This window comes from Falco rusticolus, chromosome 8 (assembly GCF_015220075.1).
Source record: "Falco rusticolus isolate bFalRus1 chromosome 8, bFalRus1.pri, whole genome shotgun sequence".
Taxonomy (NCBI): domain Eukaryota; kingdom Metazoa; phylum Chordata; class Aves; order Falconiformes; family Falconidae; genus Falco; species Falco rusticolus.
The window spans coordinates 5,967,037-5,982,206 of NC_051194.1; the positions used below are offsets into that span (position 1 = coordinate 5,967,037).

General features: G+C 42.1%; 1 protein-coding gene across 2 annotated transcripts in view; it reads right to left on the reverse strand.

Annotated features, from left to right (window-relative positions):
- ADAMTS2 (ADAM metallopeptidase with thrombospondin type 1 motif 2) overlaps positions 1-15,170 on the reverse strand; it is a 260,988-nt gene that overhangs the window by 44,918 nt on the left and 200,900 nt on the right. For both annotated transcript variants that reach the window (XM_037397227.1, XM_037397228.1), the window contains one exon: positions 4,401-4,484. In XM_037397227.1, coding sequence (XP_037253124.1) covers positions 4,401-4,484 — 84 coding nt within the window. The remainder of the gene's footprint in view (positions 1-4,400; positions 4,485-15,170) is intronic.

Sequence of the window (15,170 nt, forward strand, 5' to 3'; positions counted from 1 at the left end):
AGAGATAAAGAGGGCACCATTTTATGAAAAGATCGAAGGTAAAATCTTGTCCCAAATGAATGCAACAGGAGCTCTGCTAATACCTCAGACATAAACAACTGAAAAATCCTTTTCAGCTGAACAGCCCTTTCCTACGAGATTTTACTACCTTCTTCCTGAACTGCCATCTTAAAGCCATTCGGTTTTTCTTCCCTCCCCTAATCTTTCTGAAAGGCCCTCTGCCTTCGTGGTCAGGTTCTTCTTTCAAGTTGACCAAGTACAACCACTTGTGCTGGGGCCAGCCTTCGTTCATCGCTAACGTGGGGTTTTGCTCCCTAATGGTTGCCATCCCAGATGCGTGCAGAGCAGACACAGCATCCCTCAGCCCATCCCACCCTGTTCCAGTCAGAATACGGGTGACTCAAGCTGTGCATGTGGCTCCAACGGAGAGTTCAGCGGTGTCCTGCCCTGCCACATTCACATTTCCCAAGAAATAATGCTCAAAAATCCTCAGGTGGCTGTATTTATTGAAACCTCTGTGGTTCCTGCAACAGTCTTTCTGACTTTTTTTTTCATTAATAACTATCTTAATTACACCCATCCCAGCTAACGCGTGTGCTTTTCTCCGCCGCTGTGCAAGGGCAGCTCATCTGCACACAAAGTCACCATTGTTGATGGACAGAGCATGGGGCTGGAGCCAGGAATTTATGAGGTCTTATCCCCAGCCTGCCAGCGGCCTTCTGTGTGGCCTTGGAAAATAACACTTAACGTCTTTAGTTTTTTAGCTGTAAAACGGGAATAATCATATTTATTCATTCACCTCAAAGAGGCGATGAGAGGATTTTATGTAGTGCTCAGGATTTAAATGTTTCCAAACAAAATTCATAATAACCAGTCAGGGTTTTTTTTAATCCACCCTCAGCTCATCTCTTGCCATCTCCTTTGCACTTGGTGATAGTGGTTGCTTTGCTTATTCCCCTGAGTATTCTACAGCTAGCTGGATTACAGAGCCGTTAGAACCAAAATAGGTCTAAATGGAATAATTTGTCCAAACATGGAATTATATTCCATCTCAAATGTATCCACAGTTTCCAAAATTTGAAACCAATCTTCCTACTACTGAAGTCAAGAAGGCAGAAGCAAGCCAGCTCATCTTTTTCTCATTTGAAGAAAAATACACCACAGGTACCCTGTTTACTTACTTGCAGTATCCCATCACATTAAAAAAGCCTGTGACTTTGGGAGTCAAAGTAATGAAAATGCAGACAAATGCCTGGCAGCTTCTGAAGCCACCACAGACATGGAGCAGCCTTTGCAGAACACCTTCTTTCTTAATAAATGAGCGGGCACCAGCCAGGCATGGTCAAAGCCTTCACATCAGTTGCTCTGGCATGTCAGATAGCATTGTTCATTTTGAAGTGCTAAGAGGAAAGTAGGGAGTCAGGAAAGGGCTGGTAGCTGCAGTCCGCCTACCCCTGCGCACGCTGCCCGCGTCCCAGCCTGGCACGCCTTGGCTGCTGTTCCCTCGCTCCAAGTCCGGAGGCGATAACCTACACAAAGTCCTAATTCAGTAAAACCATGTCAGCTCTTCTGAATTTGCCCCTGAAGTCATTTCAACATGTGATCACCAAGGAACGTCTTCCATTTTTTCATCTTATCAGGGCAATTAATGCAATTACTGAAATTATTGAAACTTTTGGATGTACGGTTGCCTGTGTTTGAAAATATTAAAAAAGTACATTTCAAGGAGCAGAGTACCTTCAAGCAAGAACCACTGAAAAGCTGGTTGCTATGCAACCCAAGTATTATTGTCCGTATTATTCTTATCAACAGATGACATATTGTATAAAGTAATATAATCCTCTTTTAAAGAAAACCACACTACAGTAGAAGGCTGTTCAGGGGTGGAGAATTGGCAATAGCTCAGAGTGCTGTCATAAACCTGACAGTGATGGTACATACTTCATCAATTACAGAACCATAATGCAATTATTATGATTATTTAAATGGCACCCTTGATAATATATATAAATTGCCTACAATGAAGCAAATTAATCTGAAGATACCAGCTACATGCTTTCAAAAGAAATGCTTACCCAAACAAAACTGGGAGAATATTCTCATGTTGTGAAGCCAACCAGGCTGCTTCATTCCTGCACTGCCTTAACTTGTACACACGCCCTTCCTTTTATTATGCACTTTGAAGATCTATTCCTAAAAACTGTTAGTGCTGATGTGTGGGACAGTAAAATATTGAAGGCTTTGTTCTAATTCCTCAGAACAGGTTCAGAAAGCAAGAACTACACACCTTTTCTCTCTGTTTTTCCACCGCTAAATAAGCCCAACCCTACAAAGAGAAACCTCCTCACCTTCTACTCCCTGGTACTAGTCCTTTGAACAAGAGCTTCAAAAACACGAACATAAAAAAAATGTATTCTTATACAGTCAGGGCATGGAGGCCCCCACACCACCATGCAGAGGAGCTCTGAAATGATACCTTTTACATTCATCTTACTTTTTTCAGAAAGCCATAAATTGCCTTTCATGTAAATTAAGAATCAGATACAGAAATGCAAGAAAAATTATCTTCATGGTTATTTAGGGCAAGCTTGTGATGCTAGAATTATTCTATTTTATGCCCTGCTGAAACCAGCAGGATAACTCAGGAACTAAAACGTTGTCCACTGCAGATTACGGATCTAGAACCCAGAAGCAGACTACCCACAAGGAGATTACATAGTGCTACCCGCAACTGTTATTTTTGTGATGTGGCCAAAGACCCACCAAGAAGTGAAGGTTTTCATGCTCCACCCACTCTCCTCTCTAAAGAGGATTAATATGAGATTGATAACTTTCAAATTATCAATGGACAACACTTAAACCTTCACAAAAAAATAAAGATTCTTCAGGTTAAATGAGGTCTACAGTAGTTACAATCTGCCAGCAGAAAAATGGCAGATGTTATCAGAGCTCAGACTGGTGCAGTTCTATAGAGCTAAAGACGGACACACATAACAATTATGAAATACTTACGAAATAAGGACAGCAAAGAAGTGACTAGCCCATGTGCTAATTCTGCTGGCTGCTACTACTACTTTTATGGGAATGATTAGTCAATCTGCAATCCCTCAAATTGCAGCAATCACAAAGATATTTCAATTATTTTGTAATTTAAAGTTAACTACACCATGAACTTTCGATCACAAAATGACAAATGTGACCTTTTTTACCTTTTATTTTAGGACACACATCTGATTAAGCTTATCCCAAGCATGTAACTACATCATCATCTATATCACTGCAGGAAGGGCAGAGATGGATTGGTGTGTTCCCACATGGGGAAGCTCCAGCAGAACAATTCAAACCAAATCCAGTAACTGGTCTCCAGCAAAGTCCAGACTAAAATTCAGACCTCCCTCACTTGTGCCAGGGAGGAAAATTCTTAGCTGGTATTGAGCAGGGTAAACTGGTGAATGTCAGTGGAGCTTCACCACTGACACCATCTGTGCTGGCTCTTCACTGATAGCACTTCAGGAACTTGCATGAACACACGCGGAGTCTTCCAGAACCCAGGTTTGTTACATGAACATGCAAATGCCAGCAACTCCAGTCACAGAAAGGTACATCAGATTTTAACACTCTGCTTTGAGCAGCTGGGCATGCTGCTGTATGAGAGCGCACTAAAATTGCATGTCCTTAACCAAAGCATTTGTCAACATAGTCACATCGCCCTGTTCCTGCTTCCATGGAATTTCATGTTAATTTGGCAAAAACAGGACACAGGTACTGAACAGTTCAATACTTTTGAAAACCATTTAGTATTTCATTCCTCTTTACCCGAGTTTCACCTGTAGAGTAACCCCTTCCACAGAAACAGAGAACAAACCCTTGGTGTTCTTAATTACAGACCTGATCTGCAGAGCTCCTGCCTTCTGGCCCCTATCCCACAGAACTCACACCTAACTTTAAGCACATGTGTAGTCCCGTTAACGTTAGGCACAAGTTTAAATGAGTTCTTGGAATAAGGCTGTAGCCCTCAGCATCTTGCAGAACCGCTTTTGTGTTTACTGTCACTTACATACAGTTCTACCACAACACCTTGTGTTTTCTTTAGGAACCAAAATGTTAACTACGTTTCACAGATTATTTCAAACAAATCTGAAAAGATAGACTGCCAGAGCTAAGCAGCAGCTTAAAATGACACAGGGAAAACCCAGAAGAAATTGAAAGTATTTGAAATGTGATGTTCAAAAGATAAACAAATATATGTAAACATAGAAGTTCTTTATATTCATAGACCGGTAAGGACAATGTATGAATTAAAATACAAAGCTGATACACATCACCAGTAACTACACTGTTCATAAAAGAATGAAGTTCAGAGATATCGATGTCTTCTATTTAAATTAACCTTTACTTACCTTGCCGTGGCTCAGCAGGATTATCCTCACCAAGACAACATTAATGTGAGCACCCAGGGACTCATCATGATAAATTTCATTAACCTGCAAAAGAGTTCAGCACTTTAACCATGGTATTGGCAACAAGGAACTATGAAAGCAGTGATACAGCCGTACCTTTTATGCACTGCCATTAAGCCAAAGATCACTTTGTGATTCTACATAATACAGGAAAAATTCCACCAATGTAAGAGGGAATGTTTTCTTTTCTAAACTCTGCTGTAGCCTCCCAACAGCTCATAATTCAGGAGATCATTTAAAATCAACACATCATCAGAGACTTCATATTAACAGGTATTTAAGTGGCAGCCTAAGCATACCTAGACGTATCACAGTGCACCTACACAATGCAGCTGAGCCAATCCAACAGCTACTGATGCTAAGAGGGAAGATTCCCAGCTCCTCCCTACCTCATGGCAGTGGTGTGTCCCCAGCCCAGAGCCCAGTAATCCAAGCAAAACCCTGAAGAGCTCTCTGCTGGGCCAGACTGTGCATGGGGAAGGCGACAAGTGAGCAGAGGGACAGGACCTCTCTCCTGAGAGCCATCTGCTGGATGGGCTCAGCTGCACCCTGTAACTCTCCCATCTGGGACCCATTACATCACATCACACTTTGACAAGAGGATACACCTCCTTCAAAAAGTGTGGTTGGCCACATGGGCTGCCTTTATTGTGTGTCAAAACTAATCAGCGTTAAACTTTGCAAGCAGAACAAAAGCTACAAAATGCCAGCAAATTAAAAACTGTCTTCTCTCTTCACACTAGAGCTACATAACTGAACGTGCACATGGGGAAATCACCGCAGGAACACTGAAAAGAAAACTGTAAATATTTGAAGTAGAGAATGAAATGTGGATGTATAAAGATTACTTGGGAAACACTGCTACCAGCAAGCTAGGCAAATATTAACTGTTAGAGGCTGGTGTGGGTATTTGGTGATGCAGACTGCATGAGACGCAGCCAAACAGCAGGAGGTTAGCTTTACAAATTAGAAGAGGCAGATGAGTTTCCCTGCAAGGCAAACATCTTTCCTAAAACCTCCTTCCCTTGGTAAAGGTTGCACCAAACTGGACTGCTTTGCTGGCTGGACCTAAATTTCATTTATTCCTACAAAGTAGATTCATTACTACAAGCTAGTAAGTAACTTTCAGAAAACCTTTCATTAGAAACATAGTAAATAATGTCCTGTTTCTTCCATCAGCCCTAGTTTTAGTGGTCTGTCTTTTACCTCTATAAAAATCATCAAAAATAAATACATCAGTGTAGGTTTTGCTAAGCAATCCTCACTGACAGTTTAAAGTCAATTTTAATTCATTTTTATCAGTATTTTTGGATATTTTTTATCCATTATTTTAGGATATTTTAGGATACCATCCTAATTTTATGCCTGGTAAAACCCAAGTTTTCGGAAGTCCTGAGCATCCTCTGCCTGTGGTAAGGAGGCAGCGTGGCTGGACGGCGGCCCCAGGAGCAGGCATCTGCCTGGGCACCTAGGGAACGTGCTGTCGGATGCCCGGGATCCAGGCTCGTTGCTCATTGCTGAGCAGAACCTTGGCTAGAAGATGGTGGGTGAGGAACCCATGGCTACAACCAGCTTCAGGGGCCACTATTTACATTACAGCATAGAAGCGGCTGATCTGTTCAGATCTGCTTTGTAAACAACACCTTTGGAAATCAGATAATTTATTTACACGTCTATATAAGATTTATTTTCCTGTATTTAAAAATATCTTTTACTTTGAGGACCATTACCAAACACAGATTATAAAGAGGTAAAGCATAAAAATGCGTATCGCTTCACGAAAATTCTTTCACCCAGGAAAAAGACCCTTGCGTGTTGTCAGGGGAGGCAAGGATATTAATTTGCCTCGCTCTTCATGTAGTGGGAAGAGAGCACACACATTAAGGATATGAGGCTGAAATAGGCTGTAAATTACATATACATGAAATTATTACCAAACAAAAACTCCTGTGTATAGAGGACAGTAAACACAGCTTGTAAATAAGTACTTAATTAGTTCATAAAGCATAATCCAAATGACTGCACACCGCTCTCTCATTAACTTCCAGAATTTAACCTAAGCCTCTTTTAACAATAGTTGAGTAACGGAACAACCGTATCGCTGTTGCGTGCCAAAATGAAACTTGGCTTGAAAACGTTAATGGAACAGAATTGAAACACTGTTTGACTGTTCCTGCAAATGACATCTAACAAACAAACTGTGAATGAACAGAAAAGCACAAGCGCTGTAAAAAGCTGCTTAGTTCTCTTGGAATACTGGATTTTCTGCAAGACAGTGGGTCAATTCAAAACTCTGGGTCTTGGTTTCATTAATAAGGATGAGTCCAACCCCTCTTCACACAGCAGCTGAATTGAACCCTCTGCGCCCTTCTCTAAGACAAACCGTGGCTTTACTAGAAGTATCTCACTGCACATAGATAATACACTGAAATAGATGCTTTTCTTCTTTTCAGCACGGCCTAAATTGCACCTATTTGTTTCAGGAAATTATTAAAGGTAAGAGATCCAAGCAACTGAAAGTTGTGCTTTCAAATGTACATGAAAAGTGCACACACCGAAAGGGCCTCCACAATCCCTAGCTCAGATTCTCCAGATTTCTACCTGCTCCTTTCAACAGGAAAGCGAGTTAATTTAACGCAGTTCATTGTATAGGGCACAAAATGACAAAATGACCAACCAACCTGTGGTATCAGAAAGCTCCAGGCTCTCATCCAGCACAACTGCTGAAATGTTTGTTTCAAAGCAGAAATTATCATGAATATAATGAATATATGTGTTCAGATGTCTGTGTAATGAATACACATCGGTGTGAAAACAATTACATAGTACTTTTACAGCACTGCATCTCCGTGTACTTCAGTAGGACATCCTGGTTTACATCAACAGAAGAAAAATCATAGTCGATCTCCTGTTGTTCTTACATCAGTAAGTCTAAAATTATGTTGCTGCATAGGAAAAGAAAGTACACAGAGGCTGTCCCAATATCACACAGCTCCTGAACTGAAGGCAGTGAATGAATTAAATCTTGTTAGATGTCCTACAGTGATTCAGCATTTATAGAGGGTGATGAGGAAGGCTGGGTAAATCTCAAAGAATTCAAAGCATGGTGGAATACTGTAAAGAGACTTTCATCAGGCTATTGTAGTTCACAAACTATTTTGGGATAACTTTGGTTTATTTTTCTGGGATACTTCAATCAAAGCAAAACATGCATTTCTATTTAAAGTTTCTGTTCAGAAATCAGGTTGGCACAGATTGGTGCTACATAAGAAAAACAAAGACTTCATTTTTTTCTTCTGTCCCTCCCTGCTTATTTTATAATTCTTCTGCCCTGAGCAAGTTTCAAGTCAGCACAGTAAGCACATACAATACATCAAAAACCCCAACTAAAGACAAGCTAAGTATTTGTGAGATGCATCATGCTTTGTAACAGAAGCACTGCAAAGTTTTTAACATTGAGCAAAGCAGGGCCCAGTCCCTCAAGTGAATTTTGAAGTGTGCTATAATACAAATAGTAATAAAGAGGCTGCAGTTTTGCTAGTCTCAGCGTGGAGTGGGTTACCTACTGATACAGCTGGCAGGATTTTTAGGGAAAGTCAAGTGGTTCCCTGAATCTCTAATTAAACCAATGCACAACAGGAGAATTATCTGCATATTTTGGCAAGTCATTGGCAAAGTCATTCATGCAGTTTGAAGGAGTTACCAGCATTGCAAAGTTTGTTAGTGTCTGCTATGCAAAAGACAGCCCACTTCATCACAACATGGCTCCATCCCACTGAACCATAAATCATCGCGGCTGAACTCGTCCCCAGGCGCACCCTCTGCAGCGCCATGCACTGCACCGTACGGCTGGCTGAGCACCGCATCCCCAGGCTCCCTGAGAACGTACCCCTGGCGGACATCGCACAGTTTCCACCTCTGGCTACCATCAACCTCAAACGGATCTGACCCAGCTACAGCGGCCATCAGAGGGCATATCTCATCATTTGGAGAGGGCACAATACAAGATGCAGTTTATGCATCTGGCTTTTCAGTCACCTCAAATTGCTGATCCATCCAACCCAATTAGACTGCTCTTTGATCACCCAACATCCTTATGTAACTACTGTTGCAGAAACTACCGATGGCTACGTGCTCTCGGGCGGAGCAGGGACCACGTGTGGATCTCTGCCAGAGCGATAGCGGAGGAGCTGGAGAGCATCAATGTCTTCCCCATGGGATGGCAGAGCTCCTGGCAAGCCATTGTTTGAGCCCAGCCCGAGATGCAGCTCATTCATCAGATCATAATTATCTGCAGCAAAGCCTCAGTGCCTGGTGGGCATCCAGTGATTGTCTATTTCTGTAAGAAATGGCTGTTTTGAATTACAGAATAGGAACCAGAAATGTCATGGTGGATACTGAGCACAAAGTTTTGTAATCTGACACTCCCAAAAGTGTTCCCCTCTCACTTTATTTTTCTGTGTTCCCACTTCAAACGCCACTATCCTCTTTATTCTCATCGCCTCCTTTATGCTTTTGAAGATCCCAAACTAACATTTCTAACATTCCCAAAGCTTCATCTTAATCCCACAGGAATAACATTACATCAATTTCTCGTGAGATAAACTATGGTCACATATAAAGTCATCAGGCAAAATCCAGGGCTCCCAGTCTCCCTTTCTAGTCCTTACAAGGCATTTCCTCATTTCCTCAGAGAAGAACTCTTTTTTTCTGAAATCTTTGTTGAGCGTCACAAGGGACAAAGAATAATGAAAGCACACCCTACACATGAAACCTAAAAGGTCAAACCGTGATCTCAGATTTGGAAAACATATATCATTCTGCTCAAAACCACAGGCAACAGGCAGTTTTAGAAGAGCTTGGCAACGTACATCCTGAAGTGGAGGTAAGAATCTGGCATTTTGTATGCAAATATGGGTCCGAGTCCTGATTTACCTTCCGTGGTGTGAGAGTCAGTAGATGTTACCAAGTCCAAGTTAGCTGCTTCTGATCAAAATGAAAAACATTCCCCAAAGCAGATGTGTTGGCAATACACGGGGTAGCTTCATGTTACGGGTCTCTATCTCATCTTCGACTGTAACTTTGGCTTTAGAAAGGTCATAGACTTTGTTTTCTGACTTCATGACTAATTTATTTTTCTTAGTTCCTCCCTAAGGCTCTTGGAACTCCTCATTCTTGCCCACAAACCACCGCTCTGAGAAGTTTCTCTAAACACTGTAAATTACCTTTGCACCAAATGACTCAGTATTTTTCTGAATTACTGTCTCAAGACCACTTTAATAAAATCAACTATCGTATCATAAAATAATCAAGCAGATTCATTTATTATAGTACTACAAGGGATAAGGGCATGGTTTCAATGTAATAAATATGATGACCTCTTCAAATCTAAGTGGTTTGGTTAAGAAAAGCATCCAAAATTTGAAAGCTGATACTAATTACCCATACTCCATCACACAAACCACACTGTCACAACTCAAAAGTTCCTAACTGCAACCTTTACAGCTAAAGTTCATGTTGATATTTGGAGTAAAGGAAAAAATATCTGTAACTACCATCTACTTCAAGGATGGTACCAAAACCTGTGTGATGCTCTGTGCTATGTCCAACAGGGCATCAAGGCACATTCCAGCTAATAATAATGAGCAATGCTCACCTAATTGACACTGGAAATAATACCCCTGTGAAAACGAGTAAAACCTGTAAGAGTTCAGAGAGGGCGTTCTGCAAGACCTCCTCAAAACCCAATCACAAGTACAACTTCCACTGTAGTGTGGCAATTAAGATAATGAACAGAAATAATCTCATGAGGCCTCTTTAGAAACTGTTCTTCTCACTAGTCACAGCTACTGGTTTATAATGAACAGTCAAAACATGGAATTAACTCACATGCATATATTGAAGTTTTCAAACAAGCTGCAATTCAACTATTGACAGCTGAAGTCGCTCAGATGAATAGACCTGGACTTGCATTTGTTATTTGTGGAACTTCTTAGAGTTCCTTCAGATCTGAAGTGTACATATTGAAATGAACTGAATTGAAATAATGAGTATCAGTGCTTATGAATTACTTAGGTTTTTTTTAAATGCAGTCAATTCTATATTACAAATATTCTTCCCGTCTAAAAAAAATGCTTTTTATTTTAAGAAGCATGATTCTGAATACAGGGTGCACCATTATTTCAAAGTATTCAATCATCACTTTCTTTTTAACAGCTTGAATTAGACATGCTTTCAGGTTTTCATCCAACTGCCAGTTAGAAACCGATGGCATTTCTGCCCTTTCCTCTCATTAGGGACTTGCTGCTCTGTACCTGCAAATCTTCATCCCTCATCAGCCAGAGATACGAAAGCAGAAATCTCATCTATAATAGTAGTATCATGTTCAACCTATTAAAGAGGATGGATAACATATTCAAAAGTGCCTCAGGGCCACAATTTCAAAGATATGTAGTGCTGAAAGATGCAGGTGAAAGACTCCGGGGACTTTCCAAAGCCCCCAGCTGCATAACTCCCATTGACTTCAATTATTCCAATGAAAAGTTGTTTAATGTATTTGTTCTGTTCACTTAAAGTCCAGGAGGGCATAATCCCATGGGCTAATTTTTAAAACTGATTCTCACTGATTTCAAAGGCAAGTAAATGACTAAATATTCAGATAAATCTAGCCCAAAGTGAGGCATAAATCCTATTTAGAGTCTATCTCTGTTTGAAAGAATGGCAGTTAGGCACCTGTCTCCTTTGAGGAGATGGGTTTAGCATCGCAAACATTTTGGCCATATATCCATTACACAGATGTAACAGAGGCCAACCTCTAAATACCGCAATATCACATCTTTTACAGTAAAGGGATGGAAAGGAAATTAAAGACTTTTTCCCCTGAAAATTGTCCAAAAAATCAAAAAAGTTACATACTTTTGTAGACTTCTTCCAAAAAAATGCAGGGATGACAAGTGCCAGCATTTGAAAACGAGGTAGTTGAGGAGTTGAGGAATATTGTGGAGGAAGAAAGAAAAAGTATACAAGAAAAAGCTAAAACAGGGACCTCAATGGGGAAAAAAACCCACAATATGAAGAGGGGCATGGAAGTTGAAGACTTGAAGTCAAGACAGATAGAGCCAGTATGTTCAAAACCATTTGCAATTAAGCTTATTTCATGAGACTTTGCTATTTGGAATGACTGAAATATTGGAAGATCACTTAATCTGCTTCTGCCTCTTTGGGAAGTCTGTTTTGAAGATATCCATCCTGGATGTGACCCTAAACACAGGATTGTAGAGGCTGAAATATTCACCCTAATCAGTAACGCAGGCTCAGCCAGATAAATGTACTGGTGAGTCTCAGGTCTGCTGCTCTTTCACAGCAAGCAGCAAACGTCCTGCTTCATCCTGGAAACCATTTTTAAAAGGACTACGAAATGACCAGAGAATTTCAGCCCCAGGGCTGGCTACTACCAGAACCCACTTTAGAATTGTTTAGGTTGGAAAAGACCTTTAAGATCGAGTCCAAACGTTAACCCAACACTGCCAAGTCTCACTAAACCATGTATCCAGGTGCCACATCTAAGCACCTTTTAAATACCTCCAGGGATGGTGACTCCACCACCTCTCTGGGCAGCCTGTTCCAATGCTTGACAACTCTTCTGATGAAGAAATTTTTCTTCATCTCCAATCTAAACCTCCCCGGCACAACTTGAGGCTGATTCCTCTTGTCCTGTCACTTGTCACCTGGGAGAAGGGACGGACCCCCCCTGCCTACACCCCCCTGTCAGGCAGCTGTGGGGAGCGAGAAGGTCCCCCCTGAGCCTCCTCTTCTGCAGGCTGAGCACCCCCAGCTCCCCCCGCCGCCCCCCACCAGGCTGGTGCCCCAGCCCTTCCCCAGCCCCTGCCCGTCCCTGGACACGCTCCAGCCCCACACAACCAGCCCCTGGGCCCGGCCTGCCCAGCCCCCTGCAGAGCCCCCTGCCCCCCAGCACATCGACGCTGCCCCCAGCCCGGTGCCACCCGCAGCCACACTGAGGGGCACTGGCTGCCCTCGCCCGGGGCACTGACAGAGACGCGGGACAGGGCTGGCCCCAGCCTGAGCCAGGGAACACCCGTGTGCCCAGCACCAGCAGGATGTGACTCCATGCCCCGGCCGCTCACCCGGGGACAGCGCCCGGCCCGGCCACTTAGCTCAATAATGTGCATCCAGCACCCTGCTCCTCCTCCCAAAGCATCCTGCAGTGAAATCCTTTTGCCTCCCAAGCAACAAGATTATTCTCCAATGCCACTTCTAGACTTGTACTTTTCTAATATTTCCCAAACACTTGTATGAGCAGACAAAATCCCTGGGTTTTTTAGCTGCCTTCTTGCTGAAATTAAATTACCTTCCATGCTCTTGAGTAAACTACAGAGCAGCAAGATACGGCCCAAATATCTCTCCTCTGTTGCAATGCTCCTGCATGCTATAAATATAAAGTTAATTTGTGCAATGTGTGGGATCACGCTTGGAAATGAAAAGCACTGTGCAAGCTAATATCCTTCCCAGGAAAAAACACAGCATGACGTACAAAAGAAAATGGTGCAAGCAAGAGGCAGCCGAGGGTCTCTAAAACGAAAACAATGGCATATTTTCCAAAGATTGACTGAATGTCCTAATGGTGCTGACCAGAGGAAAGAGAGGATGTCAAGAGAAACCAGAGGTTTTGTATGAGGAAATGACTGGAGGATGAAAAGGGGGTGGCAAGAGGCCGAGCTCACTGAGGTGAAACGGCTGGCGTACAGTCAGGCGATACATGGCTGCAGCCCAAAGTGTTAAAAATCCTCTGGCGTCTATCACCATTCGTTTGGGAGTGACTTCACTTCCAAACTTCGGGATAAATATTAGCACAGCTATTCAAGATACCCAGGACACCCAGCCCCTGTTTTTTCTCACTTTATGGCTTTTAGGTGTGGACTGTAACACATCACTTCAGCAGCACAAAACAGATTTTACTGAATAAGTCATTGCGTTGGGCTTGAAAAAAAATATTGTTTTGATTGGGTTGGTGGTAGGGTTCCACCCAAGATCCCTGGGAAAAGTTCATTAAGGACAACTGCTCACACCACCACACAATGAAACCAAGGGCAGTGGGGAGAAGCAGCCATGCTGGCAGTTCCTTCTGGGGAAGTGATACCGTGCCTCCAGGAGCTTGGGCATAAAAGAGGATTCACCTGGGATTTATTTCATTTTTGGAAACACAGAAATTCACCTATTTGGACACCCTCTTATCTTTAGTAAATATTTCCACTACTATTTTATTTACTTACTATGCATTCTGTGACTTTATGCTTACTACCTTGTTACCGTACGAAGCTAACTGATTTTATGCTTAACGCCTTGTTACTGTACAAAGCTAATTGATTACAACCATAAAACCAGCAGGGTATGCACAATCGGATGGTTATGGTAGGATCTTCCACCAGATTTAAGAAGACAGCTGGAATTTTTTGTAGCTATCTCTTCTTTTTCAGCTACTCTTGGACCTATGCATCTCATTAGCAACATACTGCATACATGTGTTCCCAAACAACTAGAGATCCTGAGGCTTTTTATATTGGGCCCATTTCCTACCAAAAAAAACCCCCAAAAACACGACCAAAAAAACCAACCAAACAAACAAAAAACCAAACCTGAACAACTATGCAAGGAGGTAGAAAGGAGCACAATGGAAGAGTCACTGTGCGAATTTCAGCAAAGGAGATCAAAGCAATAGTCTACGCTGAAATACACCTTACATCCAGCTAGTAATGAGGGCAAGAGCTGCAGGAGCGGCCAGCTGGAGTTATTCTGCTGAGAGGAAGAAGTTCTGTGTTGTGATGTCCTTCGACACGATACAGGTTCCCAGCATTGCCTGGTATCTGCAGTAACAAACCCCTCTTGCCTTTCTATACTGGAGCAGTGCTTGGAGAGCTGGAAACAGAACTGGTTACCATCACCCATCCCTCCCCCAAAAACAGGGACTCCAGAAACCAGCTGAGTTTTGCCAGAAAGAACAGGACAACACTGATGGCAGCTGAAGACTATCCAGAGCCTCCTGAAGAGGCCTTGGGGATTTCAAACAGCACCTCGTATTTGGACACAAGGCAAGGGACACATCCTCAGTCCCCAAAAGACACGTTTCTATCTCAGATCTCCCAACAGATCAACTGCTGGCCCTGTGGGTACGGTTACACAGGCTGCACTTTCTAAACCACTTGCAGAGACAGCATGCTTAAAAGTTGTCATTTCTCACAATTTGTGCGCTGGATGGTTTGCTAAAATTAGAAAAAAGTATATTCCAGAGCTGGAACATTTACGGCTTCTTTGTCATTACTGTAGTTTAACTCTTAAAAATAGATTTAAGTGACATGATAAGTAAAGAGTCCTGTTTAATCTATTTCAGCCCATTTGCCACATTCCTGGTTTGGCCTGTTTGGCTTGTTAATTTAGAGATGTATAAAACCATCTGTTTCACTGTAGACTTTGTTTTAAGCCTCAGAGGAAACAAACCACACAAATAAATGAAATTCACTATGTCATTTCTGTTAGAATATATGTATTTACAGCCATCAGACCAGGCACTAAGTACCCTATAACTCTAATGTTAGCAAAGGTTTTTAACTATTTACAATACTGTTATAAAAAATCAGTGCAACTGAATTTATATCACACCAGGGATTTTCTTAAATTGTATTCCACCTCTCATTT